This window comes from Panthera tigris, chromosome C2 (genome assembly GCF_018350195.1).
Source record: "Panthera tigris isolate Pti1 chromosome C2, P.tigris_Pti1_mat1.1, whole genome shotgun sequence".
Lineage (NCBI taxonomy): Eukaryota > Metazoa > Chordata > Mammalia > Carnivora > Felidae > Panthera > Panthera tigris.
In genome coordinates this window covers 130,465,773-130,479,877 of record NC_056668.1, presented here as the reverse complement: position 1 = coordinate 130,479,877, position 14,105 = coordinate 130,465,773, and the positions used below count along the sequence as shown (strand labels likewise).

The 14,105-nt window shown below is 37.5% G+C and overlaps 2 protein-coding genes across 14 annotated transcripts in view; both read left to right on the top strand.

The window, feature by feature from the left end:
- NEK11 (NIMA related kinase 11) overlaps positions 1–14,105 on the top strand; it is a 291,065-nt gene that overhangs the window by 1,410 nt on the left and 275,550 nt on the right. For 4 of the 13 annotated variants that reach the window (XM_007087384.3, XM_042998265.1, XM_042998266.1 and 1 more), the window contains exon 2: positions 1,879–2,147. The exons of the other annotated variants lie outside the window; for them this stretch is intronic. In XM_007087384.3, coding sequence (XP_007087446.2) covers positions 1,978–2,147 — 170 coding nt within the window. In that variant the 5' untranslated portion in view covers positions 1,879–1,977. The remainder of the gene's footprint in view (positions 1–1,878; positions 2,148–14,105) is intronic. 13 annotated transcript variants of the gene reach the window in all.
- On the top strand, positions 3,719–4,172 carry LOC102957226 (60S ribosomal protein L30-like). The gene has a single exon (XM_015539917.2). It carries the CDS (start codon positions 3,777–3,779, stop codon positions 4,122–4,124), a length of 348 nt encoding a protein of 115 aa, XP_015395403.1. The 5' UTR covers positions 3,719–3,776; the 3' UTR covers positions 4,125–4,172.

Genomic DNA, 14,105 nt, shown 5'->3' with positions numbered 1-14,105 from the left:
CAGTAGTAGACTTCACTAGTATTTTCTGTGATCTTGATAATCTGACATAATTTTTATTTATTCAGGGATTTTGAGGTATAGGCACCAGCTCTGAAGTTCTAACCCAATGTTAATGTTGTTTTAGTATTCTCATGAGACACAGCCGCAAGATAATTTGGTTTCTTTCTTTTCCTTTTTTTTTTTTTTTTTAAGATTTTATTTCTAACTAATCTCCACGCCCAGTGTGGGGCTCAAACCCACAACCCTGAGATCAAAAGTGACATGCTGTACTGATGAGCCAGCCAAGCACCTCTCTCTGTCTCTTTTTTTTTTTTAAAGCTGGTTACTAGAATACTTCTGACTGGCATCAGGTAAAACTGAACTGATTAATGCATTATTTCAAGAAGAAAAATGCTGTAAATGGACATTTACCATTTATATTCTATTCTGAGGATTTTTGTAATTGCCACCATCATGTGAAGCCTGTTGGTCATATTCCCCAAAACACAGATAACATCTTGTTTTATCATTATACACAAGCAGTTTTTGTCTTACAGCTTTGGAATAGTTGCATATGGAAACTTGACTCCAAGGCATAGACAGTCTTCAATTTAAAATCATATTTTCATAGATTTAAAACAAAACCCACTCTTCATCATTACTAAAGACATTTACATTTTGATGAAATAGAAATGACTTTACTGGGCACACACTCATATGGAATAGCCCTACTTTTCATAATCCTGCTATGCAGTTATAGTTTCTTGAGGAATTACAACACATTTATATTCAGTTATCATTAAAATACAATTTTTGGTTTGAACTGGATTTGTGACACTTCTTGTTTCCAATCCAGAGAGATTATTCTCTACATAGTGTGTATAATAATTTCAGAAACTGGATCAGAAATTGTTTAGGAGGGGAAAGAATTTATTCCGAAGTCTTTCTTCCTCTTCACATGTATTCTAATAGATGCAAATACAATAGTTTAATGTCTACAGAAAGAAATTCTATGCTGATTTCTAGTCTAATCCTAACTCACTATTTTTTTTTTAACGTTTATTTATTTTTGAGAGAGAGAGAGAGATAGAGCATGAGCAGGGGAAGGGGCAGAGAGAGAGGGAGACACAGAATCTGAAGCGGGCTCCAGGCACCGAGGTGTCAGCACAGAGCCCGACGTGGGGCTCGAACCCACAAACCGTGAGATCATGACCTGAGCCGAAGTTGGATGCTCAACCGACTGAGCCACCCAGGCGCCCCGAATCCTAACTCACTATTTGTTAATCAAAACAGACATAAGGTAGGAAGAAAGAATTACAAAAAGATTGGGGTGCCAGGGTGGCTCAGTCGGTTAAGCATCCGACTTTGGCTCAGGTCATGATCTTGAGGTTCGTGAGTTCAAGCCCCGCGTCTGGCTCTGTGCTGACAGCTCAGAGCCTGGAGCCTGTTTCAGATTCTGTCTCTCTCTCTCTCTCTCTCTGACCCTCCCCCATTCATGTTCTGTCTCTCTCTGTCTCAAAAATAAATAAACGTTAAAAAAAATTTTTTTTTAAAAAGAATTACAAAAAGATTAATGCAAATGTATAGATTTAAGGAAGTTATAATGTTCTTAAATTTGGATTTTTTTTAAGTAAGTGGGGAGTATAAATCTTAAACAGATTAACTGTAACTCAGTTTTGCTATATTCATTCAGATGTATGAGGGAAGGCTCTCTTCCTGTGACTGTCTTCTATTAGAATCTGCAATATCTCTACCTTTTAACATTTTTCTCTCAAGTCATTAAATGTGGTGTCATTGAATCCATTACTCAGGGTGCGAGTATCACGGTCAGAAACGTACACATAGTTAGGAATCTGTCGACATTCTTTAGACCTGATCTCTGGACTCTTCATCTTTCAGGGATTGACTGACGCTACTTGGATTAATTTGACGATCTCCTAAGAGACTCGAAGTTAAATTTCTATAAACAAATAAACTAGTTCTCTCTCATTTGGAGCAATGCTGAAGTTCCAAGAGGCTACTAAGTGTGTGAGTGGACCAATAGCCCTTTCTGCTTATCCAAAGACCTTGATTGCAAGAAGATACGTAGTTCAACAGAAACTTGGTAGTGGAAGTTTTGGAACTGTCTATCTGGTCTCAGACAAGAAAGCAAAACAAGGAGAGGAATTGTAAGTAAAAATACTTCATACGCATTTTGAGTTGGCTGCCTTGTATGCGTAGCTCTTAGCTGATTAAGAATATGGAGTACCGTTTGCTTTTTGCATTTAAGGTGGTCAGAATTGAATAAGCAACAGAAAAGCTTCTGGAATGATGTCTCCAGATAAGGTTTTTAAAGCCATTTCAGTAGGTGAGTGAAGTACCCGAACGACCTAGAGAAGGGAGATGGAGTAGATTAAGTGGAGATAAGATTTTTATGCATACCGGAGTCTCAATTACAACGTTGCTTCCACTTAACTTGATTGGGACTTCTTGAATGAGAAAGTAAGAATTGTTTATAATGAAGGCAGTTTTAGAAATGTTATGAAATGCAAATAAATGGTAATTCACACTTGAGGTGAATAGGGTGTACTAAAAGGAAATATGGTATTAATTTTCTTTGGCTTTCTTCTATGGAGGGGTTTTTCAGTCTGTAGTCATACAACTCTCAAATTAGGACATTTAAATCAAACAGGAACTCCCATCTAAAGTTAACTTATATTGAGGATCCTCTGGTTACTTCCTTTTCTTTGATTTTGATGGGACTGTTAAACTGTCAAGGCAGAGAAAATGTCTGCTACAGATAAGGATCAATCTTCATTTTTAGCTTGAAGTTGTTTGAATTTGCTACAGTGAAAAGTTAGTTGGAATTGGAGTTAGGATAAAAAACTTGTACGTCTTGTATGTCAGAAACAGGAAAAAAAGAGAAGGCAGAAGTAAAAATGATCCAAGATGTCAGCCTTTAACTCTAGGCAAACAAATTTCCATCCTGTAATCTATTCTTTTATTTGGAGGTTTTAAGTCAACTCAAAATTCTTTTAGCTTTTGCTCATTGGATTTAATATCAGTGTGATAAACATTTTCTACTTCTTAATATTACATAGGAATTAGAAAAGTAAATGTTGGTGCTGCTATTTTATTTTCAAACTCAAACTTTTAAATGGTCTCTGTGTCCAGAATTTTACAAAGTAATTATCAAGAATCCATAGTTTTCATTGAATTCCTCTATGAGGAATGACGACAGTGTCCTTAGAACAGGTTTCACGACTCCTATCAAAGACTTCTTTTCCATAAATCCTAGAGGTGCTCTTCCAGCCATGTAGAACAGGATGATAAATTTCTGAAAATTACCAGAGTACCTTTATGGAAACATTGAGAGTAAGACCTAAATCTGACCCAGGACTTGTGTACATCGTATTGTAAATGAGGTGGGGCCACGGGCAAACAGTCAAGAAAGAATTCTTGAGATGTTTTTGGTGCACAAAGGTGCTTTTATTATAGCACAGGGACAGGACCTGTGGGCAGAAAGAGCGGCACTGCACCTTTGTTGTATGAAGCTGGTGGTTACATGCCTACTGCTCAAGGGGGAGGGGATGTGCAGGGAGTAGTAGATCATAAAGGTTTTCTTCGAATTTCTGCTTGTAAAACTACTTTCACAAGATTTCTATGGTGCTTATCATTCAGCTTGATATTAACTATTCGTGAGATGTGCAGGCAGTCATGAGACCCTTTAAGAATGTAGCAACCACCTTTTTTTTCTCTCTCCCGGCCATTTTGGCGGTTGCTTCTGGTTGGGTCTGCCCCGCACCTAAGGCAGGAAGATGGTGGCCACAAAGAAGACGAAAAAGTCGCTGGAGTCCATCAACTCTAGGCTCCAACTCGTTATGAAAAGTGGGAAGTACGTGTTGGGGTACAAGCAGACTCTGAAAATGATCAGACATGGCAAAGTGAAACTGGTCATCCTCGCCAACAACTGCCCAGCCTTGAGGAAATCTGAAATAGAATACTATGCCATGTTGGCCAAAACTGGTGTCCATCACTACAGCGGCAATAATATTGAATTGGGCACAGCGTTTGGGAAATACTGCAGAGTGTGCACCCTGGCTATTATTGATCCAGGTGATTCTGATATCATTCGAAGCATGCCAGAACAGACTGGTGAAAAGTAAATCACGTAAAATTTTTCGTTAATAAAATTGGCTAGAGCTTGTTTAAAAAAAAAAAAAAAGAATGTAGCAACCAGTATGTCTTTGATCCTTTTTGGAACTATGCAGGCTATAGATCAGTCTTCTGGGCTAAAAGTGAACATTTTTCTTCTTCTGTCTCTCATCATAAAGATCATATCCAATTTTGGTTTCTTTAATGAGTAAGGAATATGAAAAAGTTTAAGAAAATTCACAGAAGGGCTAAAAAGTTGATTAAAGGAATGTAAAATAAGATATATGAAGACCAAACTTGAAAGCTTCTGACTTGAGATGATGGGTGTATATGCACCCATAGTATATGGGAGTGTAGTGTATATGCGTGTGTTGGAGGAAGGGTGCAGAAATGAGAGAGGAAGGGGCTGGTTGGTTGGGATGTGATTTGCCAATAACGTTTCCTGTACTTGCATTGGTCTAAAAATACCTGATTTGAACTGAAGATGGCAGATGAAGCCTCAGTCTGTGGAATGAATCCAACAGTGAGGATAATTGACAAATTATTTGACACCGAAAAGTCTGGTGTAGAATCTCTTGAAAGGGAATCATTCATCATCAGAATCTCTACAACATATTACATACAAGCTACATTCAGCCTTCAGATGTGTTTTGTTTGGCCTGCATAGTGGGGATTTTTTTTCAGTCTAAATTAGTTGCCAGTATTTAAAAATGTACATTCTCAGAAAGATTGAGCTTTTCATCTTCTCTTGGAAAAAAAAAAAAAAAGATTTGGTAACATTTGCTAACATTGATGCTATATAGCCAATATGGGCTGGAGCTGGGTAGCAGCTGCCCCCTTCAGACAGAACCTATACTCTTCAATTAGCCGTGTCTTACCACTCTTCACTGTCTCTTATACCCACTGCCTATCTCTGTAGACATCTGATTTTACACCTCTGCTAAAATCATGAAGAATCATGGCTGTGGCTGCTCACAAAATCCTAGAAGGCTAGAAGGAAGTCAGTAAGTGTCACAGTTAAGACCACAGGGTTTGGAGGTGAACGGGTCAAATGTAAAGCCAGTCGTTATGCAGGTTCCTCATCTGAGCTTCAGTTTTCTTATGTGTAAAATGGGTATTAAACCTCATAGGATTGAAATAGGGTTAAATAAAATATCTATGTATGTATAAAACATCCAGATAAACATATATTATCTAATAAGGAATATATAATATAAAAAATATAAGATATATTTGTAAATATATGCGTAAAATATAGAATATCACATTACCTTATATATAATTATCACTCAATAACAGTTGAGGTTCATCTTATTTATAAATAATCCAAGTTATAGGAATAATTAAAGGAAGCCTACCAAAACTTTATCTAGTCACGACCCAATAACTTTACTCTCTATTAAGAGGAAGTTTTTCTTTTGTATTCCACTTTTAAGAGAGAAATCTCTCCAAGCAATCGGCTATCAGGCATGTGATTTTAAAATCTTCTTCAAGAATCTTTCTTGAGATTGTAACAATTCTATTGTCATATTCTTTTGTATCTCTATGACTGTCCAAAAGCAATTGATCCTCAGAATGTTGACTTTTTAGCTATATAAGATAGCAACTTATCAGTGATTATGTTTCATACATGTTACAGAGGCAGAAACTAAACTCATTTTTTAAAGATTCTTTCCCCACAGTGTTGACAATTGAATCTTTAGTTAGTGAGAAAAGCACATTAATTAGCACTACCCATTGTCCAAGCAATTTGGTTACATAAAATTTTAGATTCTACTTTACATACTGGGCTATAAACATAGGGAATTGGTTAATATTAGAGATGGGTAGAAAATAATGCTTTCTGAAAAGATTTATATAATGTTGTGAATGCTTCTCCTTTAATAAATCAAAGTAGATCTGACTCCCTTCATTGTTTTGCAGACATACCCCTAACTGTTTGAGATTATAAGGAAAGTATATCATAACCTTTATATACCAGACTATCTCTTCTCTAGTTAAAAGAGTGACTTGGGTGTACTATGAGTCTGAGGTGGTCTACAGGACACTTATTACTAGCCCCTATGAAATCTAGGTTTACGTAATATGCACTTTTAGATTTAATTGAAGAATTTGACAAAAGGGAATATAGCTATTCTAACTTTTCCATCAAAGTATTGCAATTTATCATTATGCCACTTGGGGGCATCACTCTACCATTGACATTTTTCATATTCTGTGAATTTGTGAATTTTAATTACAGTGTAAATACCACATTCCTTTACATTTTTATTGACTTTCTGCATTTGCTATGGGACAAAACAAAAAACAAAAAACTATAGCCATGACATTTGATTAGTGTGTGTTTGGAGAGAGTTTTCTCTTTGGCATAAAGATCGGGCATTCCTTTTTTGGTTATCACAGTAGTATGAAATTAAACTTTAAAGGAGTATTGAATGACACAGAGAGGTTTTTTTATTCCACATCATGAAATTTATAAACCAATATTTGGGAATATTTTCTTTCATGATTATAGAAATTCTGGTCTAATGAATGTGGTGGGGATGTGATAATGTTAACTCATATTCCTAAATATTGTTCTAATTCAACTTGATAATTTTATATTTTTGTTAAGCTGTCAGACTTTATTTTTAGTTAAAAAAATTTTTTTAATGTTTATTTTTAAGAGAGAGAGAGAGAGACAGAATGTGAGTGGGGTGGTGGGGGGAGCAGAGAGAGAGGGAGACACAAAATCTGAAGCAGGCTCCAGGCTCTGAGCTGTCAGCACAGAAGCTGACGTGGGGCTCAAACTCACACAAGAACTGTGAGATCATGACCTGAGTCGAAGTCAGACGCTTAACCAACAGAGCCACCCAGGCGCCCCTGTCAGACCTTTTTCTTTAAAAGCAAATCCATAAGTGATGAGCTAAGAAGGTCTTTGGTTCTTAGCATAGTGCATGTAACTTAATAGAAAAGAGATGTTAAGGAAGTAATCTTACCTTACCCTAAGATACATGATTAAACTTGTACATGATTAGTTGTACATGATTAATCATGGCCACAGTTGTAATGAATTTAGAATTTTCATCTTACCATTGAATGCTGGTTATAATGCTGTTTTAAATTTCATCAACTTAAAATACAGTGACATTATTATTTAGAGTTGATTTTGTGCTGTCGTCTTTTATAAAAGTTTGTCGACTCATAAGTATTTAATTTATATATTAAACCTTTGCTTTGTACTGAACACCAGCGAGGAGACTGAAGCAATAGGAGATAAGGCTTGGCTCTCAGGAGCCTCCAGTCTGGAAGAGGGATAGAATTAACCTGTAGAAAACAACTAGTAAATGGTACGGGGTTTAAACACTTGTGTAGCAGGTTGCTCTCAGAGATGTTGGAATGGCCAGTGCCCAGATTCCTTCCTAGCTACCTACAGTCTTTATTTTGCTAGTTTCTGTGCATTATAGAGAGCTTTCATTTTTTCCCCTCTTGGTCCTGTGGTGTAAATATCCAAATATTTCTTTCTTTATTTGTGCACCTACACATTGGCCTTTGCCTAAATATGGCCAACATGGTTAACATGCAAATGCATTCTCTCTCCACAGAGCATTTCTTCCCAGTATCATATATCTACAGTATGAGATAAGGACTGGAGTTAAATAGGAAAGGTTAACAAGTCCTTAGAGAAATGGCCTCAAGCCTAGGTCCTTGCCTCCAAGGAGAGCTTTTGGGCCTGTAGTAGAGCAGATTTTTAAAAGTTCTAACAGGCAGATTTCCCACCCAGCCACAGAAACAAGATTGAGGAGAGTGGGCTAAGAATTGCTGCTAGAATTAGTCGCACTGACAGCAGAGGGGAGAGGTCTTAGACCTTAAAAGTAAGGGAAGTGAAAAGTCATAAAAGGGTAACAACAATCATAAAAATAAAACCCACAGGAGTCTGGGTCCATTATTGGAAGACAGCTCTCCTAAGCGCAGTGTCTTCTGAGAGCATCTCAGATTTATACCCCGGTTCCAGCATGTGGTGTTGAGATACAATCATCAATAGGGATGGAGCTGAGGAGGTCAGTGCCTTGCAGGACAGAACCGTAGTTAGCCACCACACTAGGATCCAGTCCTCAGCTTTTCATCTTAATATACCTAGTCATGGTCAGTCTTGATAGGGCTTCCTGTTAACTAAATTCAGGCAAGACAGATCTGCAAATTGTGATACCACTTCTTGATTCAGGGCCTAGAATGAATAGTATCTCTTTTCATGTGCCCTCAACCATTTTCTGATGCAAGTTCTGGAGAAGCTGAATATCTGATCAGAAGTGAAAATAAAACAAAATGAAGTGGGTGGAATAGACAGCTATTTGTTTAAGCCAAATAAAGGGTCTCTTCCTCATAACACAGAACATCATTCCAAAGTGACCATTTTTCTCAGAACCGTCAGACCCAGGGTATATCTCCTAAATAGCTCTGGATATGCGTACATTCAGTTATCTTTAGGGTACCTCCTTTTCCTGTATTGATACTAATATACATACATTTAATAAAAAGTGCAGGTGTGCATAAAGCTGGAAAATGTATAATCCTGCCACCCAACTGCTGGTCTTTTCCGTACGTGTTGACAAATATTTATTCACTCTTCTAAGGAAACATACGGCATTGGTCACAGTGGTTGCCTCAGAGATGGAGGGTGAGAGTGAGGAGACTTACTTTTCACTCAACCCTTTTTGTACATTTGTAATTTTGTACCATGTGCAAGATTAAAAAAAACACCCACATAATAAATAAAAGTAAAAAAAATAACTCCACATGTTTATTCAACAGATGTTGGTCACTATTTGCTGGTCACCTGCTCTTCAAGGAGCTTGAGTTTGGTGGTTCTCAACCTTGGCCAAAGAATGGAATCACAGTATTTTAAAAAAATACATGTTTGAGCCATACCCCAGTACATTGTTTTAATTGGACCACACCCCAGGCATCTGGATTTTCGAGAGCTTCCAGGTGATTTGAATGTGCAGCTAAGCTTTAGAATATTGGTCTAGTGAGAGGGAAAAATGCTAATTGTATAATCATAAAAGTAATTACAAGCTGCCATAACCATTGTGAAAGGAAAGTCTTGGTTGCTCTGAGGTATGATAGACCCGTCTAAGCTGGCAGGGTGACTCTGGGGGAGGCAAGGCTTCCCGAGAACATGTTGTTTCAGCTGAGACCTGAAGGATGATTAAGAACCAGCTAGTGGTTTTCTCACTTTATTGGGCCTCAGAAGATTGCCTGGAGGGCTGTTAAAACAGATTGCTGGGTTCTCCTCCCAAAATTGTGACTTAACAAGTCTGGGTGGGGCCTGAGAATGCGCATCTCTACCAGCTGTTGCTGCTGACCTGAAGACTGCACTTCCAGGACCACCGAACGAGGCAAAAGGGCGAGAGAACGCTTCTGTTCAGTGTCTGTATAAGTTTGCATCTTTTTTTTTTTTTTTGAAGCACTAAGATATAAGTATTTTCCCATGTTATTATTTTCTTTTTTAGTTTTGAAAAACGTTTTATCCGAGAATTACTTAATTTCAAATATCTTCCAAAATACAATTTCCTAGGTTGCTACAAAAGAAAGCAAATTCAATAAGTAATTTATATCATTAAATATGTTTCACTCGTGTATACATATAGAATGCCATGCAATTAATATTTAGCCCTGGAATGCATACCATGTGTTTTTCCTTACTAACGAAAGGCTCAATCCAGCACTTGCTATGGACTATGTACAACAGGCCGAGTTCAGTGTTCATAAGAATTTGACATCAGCTGCCTCGATTTACAGCTGTGGTAGTTTGTCCACAGGGGTGTCAAATTTGAAGTCTGTAGGAAACAGATCTGGAGCTCGAGGATAGATAAGCCTGTTGGACTGTCTGATTGTAACATCAGCAACACCAACGACATCCCCAATTTCTTTTTGGGTCCTCTTCTCAGTGGAGGCCTGTGAGGCCATGTAAATGATTGCCACTGCCACAGATACCGGGAACCTTCCAGGAACCAAGTCCAGCTTTATGGCTTTCCACAGCTTTATGGGCTATGTGTGTAGGTGCCATCTGTTCTTGTTTAAGAAGACAAAGGTTGGAACAAAACCTGGACATGAAGTCCCCAGTTGTAATCGAATCCACACCGGTTTCTGAAGCTTTCAAACTAAGTTTAAAACATTGACCAATTGCTTTCTTAGAAATTTGTGACATGGCACATATTTTTTTTAAATGTCCTAGGAACCCCGTATTTTCCCATGTTACTAAGTCCTCTTACAAACATCACCTTATTTATTTGTAAATATTTACTTATTTACTTAGAGAGCGTGTGCACATGTACAAGTGGGAGGAGAGGGAGAGAGAGAATCCCAAGCAGACTCCTCACTGTCAGCACAGAGCTCGCCTCTAGGCTTGATCTCATGGTTTGAAATCAAGAGTCAAATGCTTAACTGACTGAGCCACCCAGGCACCCCTTAATAGCATCATTTAAAATGCTTGCGGGGCACCTGGGTGACTCATTTGGTTGAGCCTCAGACTTTGGCTCAGGTCATGATCTCACAGTTTGTGAGTTTGAGCCCCATATGGGCCCGTTGCCCTCAGCACAAAGCCCGCTGGCATCCTCTGTCACCTTCTCTCTGCCCCCCCCCACCCCGCTTTTGCTCACCCTCTCAAAAATAAAACATTAAGAAAAAATAAATGCTTGCATAATTGTCTGCTGTATGGCTTTACTATCAATTGGCTCCCTGTAGTTGGTTCTAGTAACCTCTCTGAAGTAGGAGTTAAAAACTATTGTGCCCTTTAGCATCCTCAGAGATTTGATATCATGATCACTGCAGCATATCCCCTTTCTGTCACTGCTATCACCCTGGAAAACTAATGAAGAACCAAGCTTCAATCACTGAGAAATGATGGGCATTCTGTTCCATTCTGAAGCATATTTGGGCCACTTATGAATTATGGCCACATATGCTGACACACGCAGTTGTAATTAGAAAAAAAAAGGACTTCATCCATTTTCAAGCTTATTTCTGACACAGTGAGAAATGGAGAAATCAGTTTTCATATTGTAAGGAATGCACTGAAAGCTGCCTTTTCTGTGTAAACATTTTCACTGTTTATAAAAAGACAGGACATTATTTCCTCTTAGCGAATTAATAAATTGATTATAGTAGCCTGACAGTGTCAAAAAATAATTAAGAATGAGTAGTAGTTCTTACCAGTATGCATAGAGTTTTATAATACTTGAAACAAGCTTTCAGTGATTCAGGATGTGACAGTACTTTCTGCTATTTAATAGCTGGTAGCCTTTTGCAAAGCTAGTATGCATGTATTGCACCACGAGCACCTCTTTGTGGATTTGTCTGACTTATTTAGTCATTTTAGCATATCTGTACTTTCAGTTTTGACTCATTCTAAACAAAACATTAAATTTAATGAGTCCAACTTTGAGCCCATTTTATGTACTCTTATTAAAGCTATTATTCCTGTATTGTACCAGGGCTTTCTCCCCAGTGGGTATCTGTGATGGGAGGATTGGGTTATTGAGTGGGCTGACTTAGTTTAATAGGATTCAGTGGTTTATGCAATGGAGTCATGAAAACAATTTGGAGGAAACGAATGATTTCTTTCCAATTTGCCCTGCTAGAAAACAGTTTTCATCAGGTTTTCCCATAGTGATCATGTTTCCCTTAATCTTCAATCCTTTAAGAGACATTGTAATATGAAAGGATATTAAAGCAGTTCACATTCTGGAGGATTTTGTGCATCAGCTCATTTTAGGTAAATGCAGGAAGGGAAAATTTGAACTTGGACTTCACTTTGGGCTTTGCCAGTTCTCTGTCTGTGATAAAGTCAAGCCTCTGAGCTTCTGGCCATCTTACAACACTGAAGGTTCGGGAGGTAGGAAGGAAAAAGAGAATAAAATGCAAGGGTGCACAGTTACTTTGACTTGCCTCAATCATGGTAATGAAGTCGACGATGTTTTGGGGTAAGTGATTTACATTATCCTGAGGCTCCTTTCCTGCATGTATTAGCATAAAAGAAGCCATGAGCTTATAATCTGGTTTTTAATATTTACAGATGATAGATGACTAATAAATAAAATATTTTAGGATGAGTAGGATGCAGGGAAACCTGCAGTTTCATTTTGGCCGGGCAAGGGGCCAAAAAGCCTGCTTTGAAGACTGAATCACTGAGAAACATTTAGAAAGAAGACGACAGTACACAAAAAGGCTTTTTTTTAAATGCTTTTTTTTTCTTGCATTGCTATTGTTTGAAAGAAAATAAAAGTGAATTATTGAAAATACCACAAGTAGACTGTTGACAGGAAAAGAATGTAGGCAAATTACTATGGTATATATATTAGATTTTTAGACTTTTACATTCTTTACTTATCCCATTCTGTTCTAATGATGTTTTGCTGGATTTGTGAATAGGGAAGCTAATGGTTTTGTCAACACTGAATAATACCCTAGGAAATAAGGAATATTATTCATTTAAATATATGAGATGGGTGGGGAATATATAAGTTATTTTGGTGAATTATAATTTAAAAATGTAATTAGATATGCTGGTCCCTTCACATTGTCCTTGTTGATGGCTCCCAATTTTTAAAATGTAAGATTTGTGTAAGCCTACTACTATTTAAATGTTGTTTTGTTTCATTTATTCAATAAGTGAAACAAAATATTTAAAAAAATTTTTTTAAGTTTATTTATTTATTTTGAGAAAGAGCGAGAGAGAGCAGGGGAGTGGGTAGAGAGAGTGAGAGAATCCCAAGCAGGCTCCATGCTATCAGTGCAAAGCCTGACACAGGGCTTGATCTCATGAACCACACTATTAGCACAGAACCTGATGCAGAGCTCAAACTCACGAACCGTGACATCATGGCCTGAGCTGAAATCAAGAGTCGGACACTTAACTAACTGAGCCACCCAGGCGCCCCGGTAAAACAAAATATTTTAAGGATGAGTGCATAATATATAAGAACAAAACTTTATAGGTATTGACTAGTTCAAGTTTTCACTCCCTTCCCAATCAAAAATGGACTTTTTTCAGAGAGATGAGCTAATTTTTTTATGGATTCCAGAGGAACCTCAATAACCAAATCCAGGGTTTTTCATGGCTGGTGTCAGAATATTTTTCAATATAATTTCTAACTTTAATTTCTTGACCCAAAGCAAACATGACATGCGTAAGTAGCCTTCAAGCAGCCATCTTGTGAAGGCTCCAGTAGTTTTTGGTGGGTCAAGCAGCCCAGCACTCTGCCTGACACACAGCAGGCAGTCCCCCTGTACCATCACTCACTCCAACAGGATCACCTGAGGGAGGCATCTTCTTTTTTCAGTTTTGCCCTTTCTGAACCGAGCTGGTTCCTTTTTTGACACATGCATTGACTCAGGAGTAGGTATGGGCAATTTGGCTAGCACTCATCCTTATAACTATTTTGAACTGAAAATTTGAGTTGTGATATCATTCACCTTTAAGGAACTTGGAATAAGATACAGCTATAAAGTAAACATCAAAGAAATGAGAAAGTGGAAAACTCTCAGACTGAGATTCATTTCTGGCTCACTTTATTACTGCCAACTTTCCTGGGAAAAAAGTTTAGTTGCCATGACATCCATGTCTAAATAGTAATTTAGAGTGATGTAGATGACTTATAAGTCAACAAAGGAGAAAAACGACCCTTAGGTTAGCTTCTTAGTCAGTTATTTCTTAGTTTTTAGAACTAGTAATTTGTAAATTTATCTTTATGTGAGAAATAGACATAGTTGACGATGCAAAGTTCTAAAAGTAGCTTGTGTGCTACACTAATTGTATATTGTATAAAAAATTGCATGTAGTATTAAGAATAAGCAGTTAATATTATGTGACTTTCATTGCTTTAAAATACCATGACACTGAATTTCTGGTCCATAGTTTAATAAGAACTCAGCCACTTTTTGTTCCACAGGTGCTTTCATAATACCCTAATACCTGATACTCATAAGTATGAATGAATAATTATGAAACC

Excerpts from the sequence above, each read along its gene's own strand:
- LOC102957226 (XM_015539917.2), top strand. The coding sequence starts at position 3,777 with ATGGTGGCCACAAAGAAGACGAAAAAGTCGCTGGAGTCCATCAACTCT.